Raw genomic sequence first — 15,448 nt, forward strand, 5'->3', positions numbered from 1 at the left:
CTGCCTGTCATCCCCATCAGACTCTAAGTTCCATGATAGCAGGCATCATGTCTGTTGTGCCTACTGCCTTACCTCCAAGGCCCAACATATGCAGGGGCTCCTCACTGCAAACTCATGGAACAAATGAATGGCTCAATGAATAACACACAGATGATCTTGTAGAGATGAACTAAGATTAAGCCCCCATCCTCCGAATTCCAGCTCCCTGTTCTTTCTACAACTCCTTAAATGAAGCTCCCAGAGAAAAATGGAAGCCTGCTGAAATGCTGTAAGCTTGTATGGTGGGAATAGCTGCTTACTGAGTTAGGGAATGGGGTTGTGAGCAGGGGAAGAAGCTGCTTGGTCCTCTATTAGCCAGAAAGAGGCGGGGCTAAAGGGCAACCTCACCAGGAGAGGCATATCGCTGGGGGTCAAGCGACCCCTCTCCTCGAGCTTCTGGGGTGTGGTGCTGGCCCCGTCCCCTTGCAAACCACAGTGCTGGAGTATATTGCTGAAAACCTGTGAAACATAAGAGGTGACTCCTACAGTGAGGATGGCTGTCTTGCGACCAGGGATGGGTGATCTGAAAACTGCCCTGGAATCTTTGGAATATACACCAGTGTTCCCAAGATACCAGCTGAGACAATGACCTCAGAGGGTGGGGTCAGAGTGGAAACTCTCTAAAATGGGGATGACAGGGTGTTCTTACAGGATCCTGGTGAGGATTAAAAAGACAAAACATATGTAAAGCTCCTAGAATCAACCCTGCAGATATTATCTGACTGGATAGGCTGGCCAAGTGTATGGTAAAGTATATTTAAGATACAATTTCAGCAATATATAATGTGGTTTTGGATCCCCTGGAGATAGCAATTATTTTATTCGACTATACAGAATGAGACAAATCAGCAGTGAGGGAAAAAGAGAGGCCATAGTAAAATTACATAAATCTTTAACTAATTGTGCCTTCTTTAAGCACGTTAGCTTGTGACTATCCTAAAAGGTACTGTGCATAGTTGAATCTCTTGGTGGTGGAGTTATGGGGGAATATTAATCCTCCTCTTTCTGTTTTTTTATATGTTCTAATTTTTTTTACAATGAACATTATTATTTTGTAAAATCATTTCATCAGGTTATAAAGCCCTTATTTGAGAAACAGGTCTAGTAGAGGGGTATCCTTAGGAGCACATGGCTGTTGGCAAACAGCACAAAATGCAAAGCAGGTTCTTTCTGTGTGAGTGCTGACCAGCCCCTGGAGTTTAGTTCTCTTCAAGAGGGGAAAGGGGCGAAACTGAAAGGGTATGGTACGGGGTGGGACACAGAAACATCTGCAGATGGGGCTAGAAATGGGTGGGGAGTGAACATTTCTCCTGGGCTCTTCCAGGAGTCGATGAATGCCATTAGGTTGGGGAAGGGGTCTGCCTCCCAATTTTGCCCTCCCCTGGGCAGGGTGGGGAGCTGGTACCTGAAGGATGGTGGGCATGGTTTCATCGAGGTCATTATAGTAACTTGGCTGCTGGATAAAGATGTTTCCTGAAAAGAGAAGAGAAAGGTAGAATTGGGAAGAGGGTGGGAGTGGAGAGGACACATTACAAATGGTTACCAGAATGTTCTGCGACCTTTTTCCCCTTTTCTAAGCTCATCTGCACTTAGAGCAGTCCTGGCCCCAGGCCCTGCTGGCACAAAGCTTTGGCCCAGCCTAGAAACTTCCCCAGGGTTGGGGAGGGACCTTGTTCAGTAAAATTTAACCTTTTAAGTACCTCTGCCTAACAAATTACATAAAAGACCTGACCTGGTCAAACGAGCTTGCCCTGACGTCCCCAGGGAGTGATGATACTTGGGCAAGGTGCCTTGTATGACAGCATTGGCTTTGAAGTGGGAGGTACTCATTTAGGAAAATTAGGAGACACGATCTCTTTGCTCAAGAAACCTGATGCTACAGTCCAGGATTCTTGCCAGGAGGCTCTAGGGAGAAATTTCTCTGGAAATTCTCTTACCCTCTGCTTTTGAATATGCTAGCCATACTAATCCATCCTTTCCCAATGTGAGAGGCCTGAGAGAGACTTGGGAGCAGATTTACCACGTACTTGCAGTTGTTCCTAAAAACGAAGCTCCTCTCTGAGTGTTTACTACCCTTCAGGCACCACTGCTGGCAGTGTGTAGTTCTCAGCACACGGTAAATGAACAGAAACCAAGGGTTCTGGATGCCCCAATGGTGAGGGAGGGAAGGTCACAGCTAGCTGGGCTACGTGACAAAGCAAAATGCCAACACCCTTCAGAACCTCCAGCGTTCTTCATCCCACGACACTCCTAGCATCTACGGTTGGCTGACTGTCAGGATGATCTGAATTCTAGGTGTCCTTTGTTTGGGGGCAGGTCTGTCTCGGTTTGATGAAAACCCTGCCATGCTCGTCCCTCCCAGATGATCTGAAAATGAATGAAGGCAAAGGCCAGGTGGGGCTAGGTGAGAAAAAAGTCACTGGGTGGCTGGGCTTTCTGAAAACACTTTCCTGGATACAACTTCCTTCCCTGATTCCAGAAAGCTGAGTTTTATCAGCACAAGTTTGCTCAGCGCCTCCCACCTCCAGGTGGGTGCTGATCCTTCAGCCTGTGAAGGTGCTCCCTGACCATCTGTGCCCACATTCTCCTTCTCCTTCTCCTGACAGGCAAGAGTGATGAGCTGCCTCCCCACCAACCTCTGCCCTTCTTCATGAAACCCTCCTACTGGTATCCTCAAGGTCAAATCTGAACTCTTGACCAGGCGCAAGGGGCCCTGTGAGGTCTGGCCCCTGCCAGCACCTCCAGCCACCCTCTCGCCATACCCCACACTGTATTCCTCCCTCACACCATCCTTAGCCTCAGAGAACAAGCCCTGCCTCCTCCCTCTAATTTTGTAAAGTCGGGCCTGGAGTGACCTCCCAGAGCTGAGTCCACCATAAGGCAGGTACCACCTGCTCCGGGCACCTGACCCAGGCACCAGGAGCAGGTCTCCTGCCATCACTCCCAGGGCCACATGGTGTCCCCACCACACCCCAGCCACCTGGCACAGAGTAAGGCCCTCTCTCCTAATCTTTCCAGTGCTTACGCCTAAGTAACAGGGATGCTTTGTGAGCCTTAAAATAGATCACATTTCACAATCTACCCTTGGGATCCTCGGAGTCTCTTTCCTTTATCTGATTCCCATAATGGTGAAGATCTGCCTTGTGATCTCTTAAGGAAATAATTTAAAAGTAAGAGACAGCAATGACAACCTTTGACATATCCCTTCTCGGACTACAGCAGTTCAGAAACCCAGGGTGAGCGGACGTTTTTGCCAGAGACCAGTGCGGTCCTTGAGAAGGCCGAGGCCTGATGCACTCCTGCTTTGGCAAACTGGCTCTAAGAGTCTAACTGAAAGGCCCCGCTTTCACAAGTGCACTTGCCAGTTCACAATACCAGCCTTGAAGTTTAAAAAAAAAGTAGGACGGGGATGTGGAGGCTGGGGCAGCATAAAGCCTGGGGTTCTGCCACAGGACAACGGGCCAGTCCCCGTGCTCCCTCCCTCTCTTCCCGTTGACCCCCTTACAGCTGACATGCTTTGCTCAAGGGCTTCTGCGGTAGAGAAAGTGGAGGCTGCCTCTTGCTGTGCCTTCTAGAACACCTCAGAATCTGTAAGGTGGCATGTTTTTCTTGAGACAAGCTTTCATCTGATTTTCAAAGGAATCAGTGACAGAAGAGGAGGAACTCCAGCAGAGGCAGAGCTGCGTTGCTCCACCCGCGCCCTCCTGCACCCGAGACCAGACATCATCTCCCTCTGGATCTGCACGGCCGTCTCACACCTGGCAGATCTAAAGCTGACCTTGCCTCCACTTACGTACACCTCATTCCCTCCATCTCCCAAAGGCCCTTTTCTGCAATGACACCAGTTTTCTGTCAAGGACACCAGAATCATTAAGTCTTCTCCATCCTGCTGACCTCACGAAACCCTGCTTTATTCTGCCTCTGGGATGTCCTTTTCAGCTCTGCAGCCCCACCAGGCTCTTGCCTTCCCACCCACGAGGAAGCACTAGCTTTCTCTGCAGCCTCCTGTCACCACTCCCCCGACCCACGTGCTACCAGATTAACCATGTTACAGATGGCTCCTTGCCCTGCTCCAAGCTTCCAGAGGCTCCCACAGTCTTATCACTATAAGAGGTCACACTTACCAAGTGCCTGTACATGCCAGGCACTGTGCCGAGCACCACCTCAGGTTTGATCCCCACAGCCAGCCTGCCAGCTAGGTAGATCACGTCTTCCTATTCTTCAGATGAGAAAACTGAGGCTTACAGTGGCTGACTTGGTCAAAGTGACCGAGCCTAGAACAGAGCTGGGGTGTGAATAGTTTAACTCTAGAGCCTGTCTTAGCCACCAAGCAACACCACTTTCCAAGCGCTAACGCCTGGGAAGGAGCCCTCCCTGCCGGGCCCCAGCTTCCCCTCGCCGTCTCCTGCTGCCGCCCTCCTGGAATGCTCCACTCGAGCCAAACCAGCCTATTAATTGTTTCTCTAACAAGAATCATGTCTGCTTTTGCTTACTCACCCCTTCCTCTCAACCTACCGTAAAATTATTTCGGGTCTTTCCCTAGGAAAATAAAACAAATGAACTGATGGCCAGGTAATAATTAGATTTGAATTAGAAACCAGAAGTTGTTCCAATGAAAAGGTTGAATGCAAAATTATACATTATGCTCTAATTTGTTTTTAAAAAATACAGAGAAAAGGCTGGAAGGAAATAATCACCAAATGATTGTCTCTGGCTGCAGGAATTTGATAGCTGCTTCCCAGCTTCTTTATACTTCATATTCTCCTGAAATTTTCTATATTAACATTTTTTACCCTTACTATTAGTGGAAAAAAAGAAAGAAGGAAGGAAACCGTTTCAAGGGATAAGTCAGCTCTTTAACTGGGTGTCTGAAGACTGTGCCTACAGTCAGGGTGAGGAGGACTGACGGGTGGAAGTACAGGGTGAGCGCCTGTGTGCCGGGCCCAATGCCATGAGCTGTGATTCAAAGAGGAACCCGCTGGAGCATTGTTCCCTCCGCAGCACCCTAACAAAGCTTCCATGTCTGACTGAATCCTCAGCCCACTGCCCCGATGGGATCCAATTGCTGACGTAGGTCCTTTCACAACCCAAGAGTCCTTTCTGAACTCTGCCCCCATCTGCTCTCAGCAGCGATGCAAATCATGACATTTTTGAGGCGAGCACCATCATCCCTGAGGCAGGGAATTGCGAAGAGCAAGAGCCTGAGAGTCGGGCCTAAGTGACGTAAATCTCAGCGTGGTCACCTATTAGTCATGGCCTCTTAGGTAAGTCCCTTATGTGGTAACCTCAGTTTCCTTATCTGTACATGGGGATGATCACAGCACTGTCACAAGGCTGCTGTGAGGATCAATTGAGAAGAAAACATATGAGGAACGTTCAGCAGAGTGACAGGCCCCCCCAGTGAGCACTCAAACAAAGGCTATCCCTGCCCTTCCTACTCTCATTGCTGAAGCAAGCTTCCCCACTCATTCAACTGTTTGACACATGGCCTAATACTAAGACTCCAAGACATCTGAGCACCTGTGTGGTACACATCCTTGTCTGAATTCCCCCACTGCCCACCAGGCACTTCTTGCAGAGTTACACACATCTGTTATATCACTTCCAGGGACCAGTCGCTCTGCTGCTCTGAATCCTCCTGAACTCACCTAGGTGGTGCCTTTGGAACCTCTAATTTGGCATGTGAGGGCTGCCTCTGTGCATCCCTCCAGGCCCGCACCCTACACACCTATCATCTTCTGGAGCAATGGCGAGTTGCCTTTTCCAAAGAGCACGCAGAGGTCCAAGATCTTTGGGATGTCAAACAGGAAGTTGTCGTAAAGGATTTCTCCAAATGCAGAGGGGGAGATGAAGTGATCCTAAGGAACCATGCAGAAAGAAAGGAGAAGAGGATCTTTAACTTTACAAAGCACCTGCATTGTAAAATAATAGCAAACTCACAAGACACCACCTTCAGGTCCATCCATGGGGGACTGGCTAATGAATGCAGGTCCATCCACACTAGGGACATGGCTGAGCCTCATGCAGAGCAATAACCATTCCTCATTTTAATGTAAAAAGAAGCAAAAGTATACTATAAAACAGTTAATTGGGGATTCATTTAAAAATATTTACAGGTAAATGACTATGATGTTTGGGAATGTTCTAAAATACCCCAAGAGAAAAGAAAACTCAGGAGGGGAGAGAAAATAAGATCAACAAAATAATGGTAATTGTTGAAGCTGGATGATGAGTACATGGATTCATTATACTTGTGTATGTTTGAAAATTTTCATTCAACAGAAGTTAAAAAAAGTTAAAAGTTTAAAAAGTTAAAAAACAAAAAAAGGCAAGACCCTATTGTAAAAATACACACACACAAACACACACTGAAAGGAAAATCATTCCCTGAAGATACGCATCACAACAGTGGTTATTCAGGAGGGGATTTTGTGGGTGGTTTTCACTAGCTACAAAACGCTTCTGTAATGTTTGAGCTGTTTAGAGACAATGTTATTTAATTGGGGGTGGGGGAATAAAGGTTTTTAGAAGCACATACAAGTTCCTTTTAAAAATCAGAATCAATGTTTTCACCCTCTGACGCACGAGAAAAGGCACAGTCACGAGTCAGCTGGCAAAGGGCCCTCGGCTCCCATTGATGAAAACCCTGGGTGTAATGCAGCTGACCCGGGTGAGTTAAGGGAGAAGGGAGGCGGCAGAGATTTCTTCCCAGCCAGGGGAATAAAGGCCGAGGGGAGACAAAGAAGAAACTCAATACTTCCAGAGCCTTTCTTCCCAGGGGCGGGGAGTCCAGCACAGAGGTGCTGGGTGTCAGGTGGCAACCTGTCACGGGATCAGGGGCTTACTTTGGATTCCTTGTGAGTGGACATGCGGAGGAAGGTGAGAAAAACACTTCGATGGAGGCATCTCTCCATGTCAACAACCTCAGGGGCTGGGGCCACCCACTCATCGAACTTTCGGGGCACATAGCGCAGGTAGGAGTCCAGGCACTTCTGCAGGGTCTCGTCGAAGATAACCTAAGTCAGGCAACAGAGGAGAAGAACGTTACCCAGGCGCCAGGGCTTGGGCGTGGACTGCAGAGGCTCATGGCCCTTCAGCCCTGGTCTGTGGCAAACACTCCAACCCCACGGGACGGAGGAGGTATGAATAAGCCGAAGGCTACACACAAGTTTCTAAAACTGACACACTGGAAGTGATGTTGTGTACACATCACTAAGATTGTGTGATACAAGACAGAGCAATCCAAACCACAATTTGCTGCTAAGGATCCAGTGTAAGAACTAGAGAGAAAAGCATCGCCAAGGGGGAGAAAAACAACAAAGCAACCAACCAGGGGCATGTCATGTGCTTGTCTTAGCATTAATTTTGACAGAATGTTACCTGGCACCAGAATTTATCGTGAGGCAAGGCCAGGAGCCAGTCGAGGTCATTGGCTACGAAGGTGGCGCGTTCCAGGTACTCCTCCACTAGGGCGGGAATGTTGTCTTTAGGGGGCGGTTTGTATAACACAAAATACCGGTCTGCCTTCTGCTCCGGACGCTATGGATCCAAAAACCACGTGTTACCGTGGCAGAGGTTAGTCAGCAAGGGCCCATTTGCCAACCCACAGCAATGACAACACTTGGCTGTTCCAACCAGTGACCCTCCAAGGAGCTTTTAAGCATAAAGAACCAAGTGTCTCTAACAAAAGAGTCTTGGTTGCATTCAAGAACAGTAGGCGGGTGTTAAAAACCATGTTTTGGGGGGAATATTTAATGACATGGGGAAAGGTTAAGGAAAGAGAAAGCAGGATACAAACCTCTCTATTTAATATGATCAGTTTTTGGGGTTTTAAAAAACTATATATATTCACCACAGTCACACACTAGTACAGGTTTTAAAAAAAGTGGGGTGGGGAGACATCACCCCAAAGCTAACAGTGGTCTTCTCTGGTGGGGGGATTATGACTTATTCTCCAATTTTAAAAAATGAACAGGTTTTGCTTTCAAAATTAATTGTTAATCATACAAGTGAGACATGATTATCATTTCTTTCAAAAACTTACAACACAACAGAGAAGGTGAGTCGCCTGGGACCACGTTCCCGGTCCCCATGTCCTCCCAGAGGTGACCATTCACAATCGGGTGGGTGTTCTCCAAGAACTTTCCTAAGCATTTATGCTAAAATATACCCCTATAAGGTATTTTAGATCTGATTTCATCTTTCCTACAGACAGCATCATACTGTATGTATTCTGCTATATCCTTTTTTACAATTGAAAAAAAGCCTCAGTAATTTTTTTTTAAAGAAAAGATGCTAATCAAGTAACTGCAGGTCTTGGCTTAGCAACACACGTTCTCTCTTCCAGCCCTTACTTTGCCACGAACAAACCTTACTTTGTTCACCATAAAGAAGAGATGATGAGCTCAGTTTTCTCCTCTGACTACATAAGGGCTGCTTTCTCCAGGGCAAGTGGTAATAGGAGGAAGGCCAGGCAACATCTCAGCTGTTATCAATCACAGTCCACCCACTTCCAGGTCTGCTGTCCAGGGGGACAGGAAAATGATGGCTGACTGGTCAGTCGCCTTGAGAACCACCCATGCCTCCCTACTGCCTAATGCGTTTTCAAACTGGAGTCTTTGAGTCCTGCAAGGATTCCACAGGGGGTCTTCAGGAGCCCTCCCATTTACATCAGAATTTATACAGTGGTGTTTCAGGTCCTAATCTTCTGAAAAAGCAATCTTGCTGACTGACACAGGTCAAAACTACTGTCTGGGGCCTCAATTCATCTCCTTGATTTCTAAGCTCGACCCCATCCCTTTATTTGTTGACATCTCACCTCTTAGGTCACTTCTTGGGCCAGGCTACTCACTGCTCCCCACTTCCCCAACATCACCCCTTGCCCCAAGATTCTACCTTCCTTGCAATCCTATAAGCATTTACTGGCACCCTACCATGCCAGGTGTGGTGGGGCACATGAAGAACAGCATGTGCTCAGAGTCCATGCTCCAAAGGGAAAAATGCACATCTAAGTCATCAAAAAAAGAGGAAGTGAAGCTCAAACCTGGCAGAGGGACCGTGTCAGTGCAAAAGGTGATGAACTGTGCTGGGAGGACAGACACAGCTTCCCAGAGCAGGCAGCATCTGAGCTGGGTCTTAGAGGATGAGAAGAAACAGTATTTTCATGGAGGCATAAAAAGGGGCCATTAAAAAGAGGCACAGATGGTACTGGGTGGTGGGAAATGGATTTAGAAAGAGCAAAACTGTATGTGGGGGGACTTGGTGATGGGGGTAGTCTACTAAACATAATGTTCCTCATGTAATTATAGATTAATGATACCAAAATAAAAACATAAAAAAAAGAAAGAGCAAAACTAGAATGATAATAAAAGTCACCACTGAATGAGGACCTGCCCTGTGCTGGCTGCTGAGTAGGTACATCCCACAGCCTGCTGTTCTTTTTTTTTAACCTACAACAGCTATTAAAGGGAGTATTCTCCCCATTTTACAGAGGAAGAAACAAAGACTCAGCAAGGTTCAGGAAGTCCGCCAAGGTCGCAGGACTAAGGAGTCAAGACAGGCAGGATCTGAACCAAAGCTTACACGTCTCACAGACCTAGTAAAAGGCCTCTAGTCCGCACGGGCCATCTGTCTCACTGCCTGTGCTTTTGACCTCATTTTCTCCAGGAGGTCTCCCCAGCTCCCATGCCTGATTAGATTAGAGGGTCACCTGGGCTCCCCCTGCACTCTGCTTCTCCAACTGTAGCACTTGGTGAATTCTATCAACACTGTTTTTAGATCAGTGGTTGCTGTGGATGGAGAGAGAGGAAAGGATGGATTACAGAAGGCATAAGGAAATGTTTGGGAGTGGTGATGTTATCCTGATTGTGGTGATGGTTTCATGGATGTATACAGATGTCAACACCAATCAGACTGAATACCTTAAATATGTGCAGTTTATTGTCCTTCAGTGATACCCCAATAAAGTTACATAAAAAGAGAGACCTGTGTTCTCTGTCTCTCCCACCAGCCTGGAGGTCTCCGGAGGCAGACTGAGCCTTGCTCACCACGACATTCCTAGTCCCTAGAACAGTGCCTGGTAGCAAGCAGATGCTCCATACACATTTGCTGGCTGGACAAAGGAATGAATGGAGGTAATCGAGGACCAGACCTGCCAAGGTCTTTGAAGGACCCTGAATGCCAAGCTCAGGAGTGGAGATGTTATTTTGTAGGTCATGGGGGCCATGGGAGACTTGGCAGGGAGCAACAGACCCCAGCTCTATCTTCCACCCTTAAAACCTGGCTTAGATCCCACTTGTTCTGTGATGCTTTCTGAACATTTTCTGCCCATCAAACTTCTGTTGCATTTATCTTCAGAAGAAAACATCTGCACTATTCTCCAGATGCTCCACTTACAAGAGTTGTCTTCCTCAAGAGCTCACTCACCCATTCTGGCCCAAGACTTTATTTTTATTTCTCTGGGATTTCTAAGAGCGCTAAGTATGTGCTGTGCGCAGCAGCTACCTAATACATTAGCCTCACCTTTCACTCTGCAAAGGCAGCCTGATGGCTACCCCTTGGCTAGAGATCTTTTTGCCCCATGTTGGCACTAAAAAGACAATTATATGGTGGGTACAGATCTCAGGACGACCTTTCAGGAGCTTCCAGTGGCCTGCTTCTCTTACAGCATGACCAACAAGACTGCTCCTCGATCAGGCAGCTGTCTCCCTCAGCTTGTCCCTCTTCCCACCCTACCCCTGTTCAACTCTGTCCCCGTCACTGTTGTCATCACCATCACTATGGAAGGCCTGCTATGCTCTAGGATACTGCTAACTCATGGATGTCTTATTTAATCCTCAAAACCACCTTACAGAGCTGGTTCTGTTATTATCCTTTTTGATCGTGAGGCTTAGGGAGGTTAAGGAACTCGTTCAAAGTCATACCACCAAGTACATGTGAGACTTAACACAAAACCCATGCTCTTTTAACTCTTCAACAGTGCTTCCACCCGAAGGGACTGGTGGTTGGTGTAGAAGTCAGGCTCTCTCAATACTCCAGGACGATACATTTGGGTCCTTCTACCAGGTCCACTCCCCTATTGCTCTGCCTGGCTAGAGCTTATTCACTCCTTCAATACCAGTTCAGGATCCCCGTCCTTCAGGAACCCTCCCTGGCTGCATGTGTCTTTCCAATATACCACCCGTAAGATCTCCAAGTCCCACAACCCCTTCGTTTATCCAGATCAGTGACCCAGGCTCTGTGCGTACGCAGCAGCCTGGACTTCTATCACAGCCCTGATCACACGGTAGAGAAGCTACTGGTCTCCTTTTCTCTCAGACTGTGGGCCCCTCGAGGGCAGGAACTACATTTTTTTCCTTTGTGGCTTCAGCACCTGGCACAAGCTGGGGTCCTTAACTAATTTACTCAAAGTTTCCTGAAAAAAATGCACCTGGCACTGGGAAGCCAGAGTGGAAAGAAGGGGCCAGGTCCCTGCCACCATGGAGCCCACAGTCCAGCAACAAGGGTGTTAGTACACGGGGAAAGGCTGATGGGGAAATCACTCAGCCTTTCAGGGAGCCAGGCCCCGCCAGCACTCGCCAGCAGAACATCCTTAAGTCATGGAACTCTTCTGTATCTCACTGGCCAACATGGTAGGCACCCACCGCATGGGATGTTTTCACTTAAATTAACAAAAATAAAATAAAAAACCCAGCTCCTCAAACTATCCACATTTCAAGTGCACAATTCCTACATGTAGTGAATGGCTACTACTGTATTGGGTGGCTACCATATTGGGCAAAACAGTTCTAGATCTTCTGATAAATATCCTCCTTACATAAAAAAGGTTACGAAAAAGAAGTGGGAGACTCTGTAGCAGAAAGGTTAGGGGCACAGGCTGTAGGGTCAGCCTGCATAGATTCCCATCCTGGCTCCCCTAATTTCCTAGAATGCTCAGTTTCCTCATCAGTAAAATGGGGACAACCAAAATACCTACTCACAGGGCTGTGGTGTGGCCTAAATGAGCTAATCCTGGTGAAGTATTTAGAAAGGTTTGGCCCTGAGTGAGGGCTCTATAAATGTTAAGTACTATTATTAGAGAAGTTTGGAAGTAACAGGAAGCCATCCAGAAAGCAGAATATAAAACACCAAGTTCTTGTTTCCCATGACTTTACTCAAGCCCCCAGAAAATACTTCCACCTTGTCCAAGTAAACCCATATTCTTGGGAAATGAAGTGCATCTGGGGACTCCAGTCCCCGCATCCGTCTCCTTCCAGCAGCCTGGCATGTCTCTGTAGCTCTATTCTCACTGCGCAGCTGGTAATCGGTATGCTCACGGCCTCCTTACTTTTCATTCTCACAAACCCTGCTGAGTCTGTACGTGGCACTTCTTAGCCCACTGAGATAAAAGACAGCCCAACCTCTGAAATCAGTGTTCCCCCGAAAATGCGGATAGCAGCTGAGATAGCTCTGAACAAGGCCTATCTGTAACATGAACACCTCCCACAGGGTCAAACTGCCAACCTGGCTTCAGGCCGGATCCATTTCTAGGCCAGCTCTGGCTGAGTCAACACTGCCATCACACTCAGATTCAAAATTAAATGCTCTGGGGGTAAGGTGTGGGGTGGTGACATGAAAATACTACTCAAATTCAAGCTGCTGCTCAGAAAGGAAACTTCCACACTGGGCCTGGAAGGTACCCAGTAGTGTCCCAGTTACTGAATTACTGACCATGGCTCTCGGGTCATTCTTAGAACAGATAAAAAAGGAATTTACTTTTTGCTTCTGAAATTGTAAGAATGACAGTATCAGGCTGAATGGCCTTAAGGCACCGGCTCACCAGCGCTGGTGAAGTCCTCAGCTTTCCTGTCTTCGGGTCCTTGTGGGTGACCTGGAGTTGGTCCAAGGGCAGAGCTGGCATTGTGCTGGGTGACCCTCCTGAAAGGAAGATGGATGGGAAGAAGAGGGCAGACACACAGGCTCGCGGTGGCAGGGGGCCTGCTCTGGGGCTGATTGCAGAGCTGGGAGACAAGCTTCAACCTCTGGCCTCTGAGGGCCTGGTTCCTACACCTACTAGGCTAGATTGAATTGACTTTTCTGCTCAAAGCAGGAGTTCTCATCTAAAGAGAAAAAACACTCCCCAGGTGAGGTCTAATATATTCCCACTCCCTTTGAGGAGTACTGGCTAAAAGTACCTAGATTATCTTCATTACGGCTCCGGCTCCACGCCCTCCGTGGCCTGTGCGTCTGGGAAGACCGTGCCCGGGCTCTGCTTCTCTTACTGCCTTTCCTGTGACCAGCTCAGGCCTAGCGCAGAGTTGATCGCATCAACTGTCTGATGACTGACTGAATATGAGGACACTCTCCTTATAATTCTACCCAGATTTTTAGTCTTTTGAGGGTTGGAGCTGTGGGCCTTTCTTCACTTGGAGGAGCTGTTAAGATTTTACAATCTTTCTCAGCTTCAGGGAAGAAGGACACGGATGAACAGAAGGACCAGGAACGATGGCAAAATTCATGAAACTTGCCGGTGTGAGTTCCTTTCAACAGATGCCCAAACCAACCTCGGACTCAGTGAGTGGCAGTCTCACCTTCCAATGCTCTTTTCACAATTACAGTTGGCCTGACCCAAAGGAGGAATATGCATATTGGCTGAGTCACGGAACAGAGTGAAACAGGACCCTTAAAAGATATGCTATAAAAGGCCAGAAGCCTCAAAGACAACATGAATACATATCAAGGCTGGGATAAAGAAATGGTCACCTCCTGAGACCTCAGACCGACTGTAGGACATGATCAGTCATGAGTTCTGGGGTGTCCCACATCTCAGGTAAAAGGCCTGGTTCCTGGTATTAAGAAGACCGATTGGTAAGACAGGGTCTCCACCCCAGGGGAGCTTACAGTCCAATTATGACAATCACAGCAACATGCTCACTGTGTGCTGGTGCTCTCCTAAGCGCGTTAGACATACTAATGCTCCTAACAACTCTAAGGTTGGTTCTATTACTATCTTCATGTTATCAATGAAGAAACAGAGGCTCAGGGAAGACAGGGAACTTACCCAAGATCTCTCAGCTAGTAGTTGGTGAAGCAGGAGGGCTTTTAACCATTTGCTGTACTGAGTCTAGTATAATTGAACTTGTGGGGGTGTGGCTGTCAGGAAAGCTTTTCTAGAAGACAGTCTAAAGGATTAGGAGAGCCTGAGCTGACTCTTGATAGTAGAGATTGGCCAGAGAAGGGTGCCCCAGGCAGAGGAAATAGAAGGAGCAAAGGTGTGGAAGTGGGAAGTAGCTGGTACACAAGGAACCTTGGTTGGTGGGCTCTTTTAAAGACTGTGAAGAGAACCAGTCTGTCCCATCCTCGATCCTAGTTCTAGGAGCTCAGTGATCAGACAGACACACGGTCCCTGCACACGAGGTGGCCTGAAAAAATTCATAAGGCAAAGTAATGAAAGGGGTTTGGGTGGGTTTTTATCTTACACCTTTGCAAAATGTAGATAATACATGTGTTGCATGTACATTATTTCTAATCAAGTTACTATCTTGCTGCCTGTCACCACAACCCAATTAAGGACAACGAGGATTATTATGCTCAGATGGCCAAAGCCGGGCCCTGCCTTGCTCAAGACAAATACATTAGTGGCCAAGCTGAAACTGAAGCCCAGTTTATCTGCCTCAGCGCCTGGTCTCTTATACTGAACATGCTAAAAATACTTCTTTCCTAACCCCCGAGTGATGCTGGGAGGGCAGCTGGAAACGTCAGTGGTCTGCTCACCAGTGCAGAAGTCTAAATGACTCCCAGGCCCAGTTCTTTCCATGCTCACCTTCCAAAGATGGTAGTGGGAGTGTCCAGGGTGGGGACCTAAGGTGAGGAAAGAGTCATGAGGAGGAGTCGGCTCTCCACCATTTAAATTCTAGGCCCCAGAGTCTAGACCTAGACAGGCAGAGAAAAGAACTGTTTTCAGAAGAAATCTACACCAACAAGCCAGTGCCTGTAAGGACAGTTCAGACCTAGGCCAGTGTGGTGATTGAAAAGAGAGCTTTCTAATTCTGCAGCCTGGGTTCAAATCCTAACTCCACCTTTTCCTACCCATGTTGAGACCTTGAGACAGTTCCTTAACCTAAGTCTTGACTTCCTCATCTGTAACATCGGGATGGCAATAGTACGTAATCTCTTAGGGTTGATGTGAGAAATAATTAATGCTAAGTGTTCAACACAGTGCTCGGCATGACGAGCACTCAATAAAGTTTACTGTCGTTATTATTCAAGTCCCAGTCATAGGCAGAGCTCTTTAGACTTGCTCATTGACTCAGCAAACACAGACCAAATACATGCTGAGTCCTGGGCACATAAATGACTATCATTTGGTGTTGTTAGAGCTATAACAGGGAAGTTCCAAAACGAGTACAGCAGAGAAAGGGAGGATGACCTA

General features: G+C 47.5%; 1 protein-coding gene across 6 annotated transcripts in view; it reads right to left on the reverse strand.

Moving 5' to 3' along the window:
• Nucleotides 1-15,448, reverse strand: part of ASCC2 (activating signal cointegrator 1 complex subunit 2) — a 34,532-nt gene that overhangs the window by 17,578 nt on the left and 1,506 nt on the right. For 2 of the 6 annotated variants that reach the window (XM_073223393.1, XM_017677426.3), the window contains exons 2-8: nt 14,791-14,877; nt 12,857-12,954; nt 7,420-7,578; nt 6,885-7,055; nt 5,768-5,897; nt 1,445-1,512; nt 388-498 (exon numbers count right to left, since the gene is read on the reverse strand). In XM_073223393.1, the coding sequence (XP_073079494.1) occupies nt 388-498; nt 1,445-1,512; nt 5,768-5,897; nt 6,885-7,055; nt 7,420-7,578; nt 12,857-12,954; nt 14,791-14,833 (780 nt within the window). In that variant the 5' untranslated portion in view covers nt 14,834-14,877. Of the gene's footprint in view, nt 1-387; nt 499-1,444; nt 1,513-5,767; nt 5,898-6,884; nt 7,056-7,419; nt 7,579-12,856; nt 12,955-14,790; nt 14,950-15,448 lie in introns of all 6 variants that reach the window. The other 4 variants (XM_073223395.1, XM_073223396.1, XM_073223394.1 and 1 more) reach the window with 4 other exon arrangements.

Source organism: Manis javanica, chromosome 15 (assembly GCF_040802235.1).
Source record: "Manis javanica isolate MJ-LG chromosome 15, MJ_LKY, whole genome shotgun sequence".
Classification (NCBI taxonomy): Eukaryota; Metazoa; Chordata; class Mammalia; order Pholidota; family Manidae; genus Manis; species Manis javanica.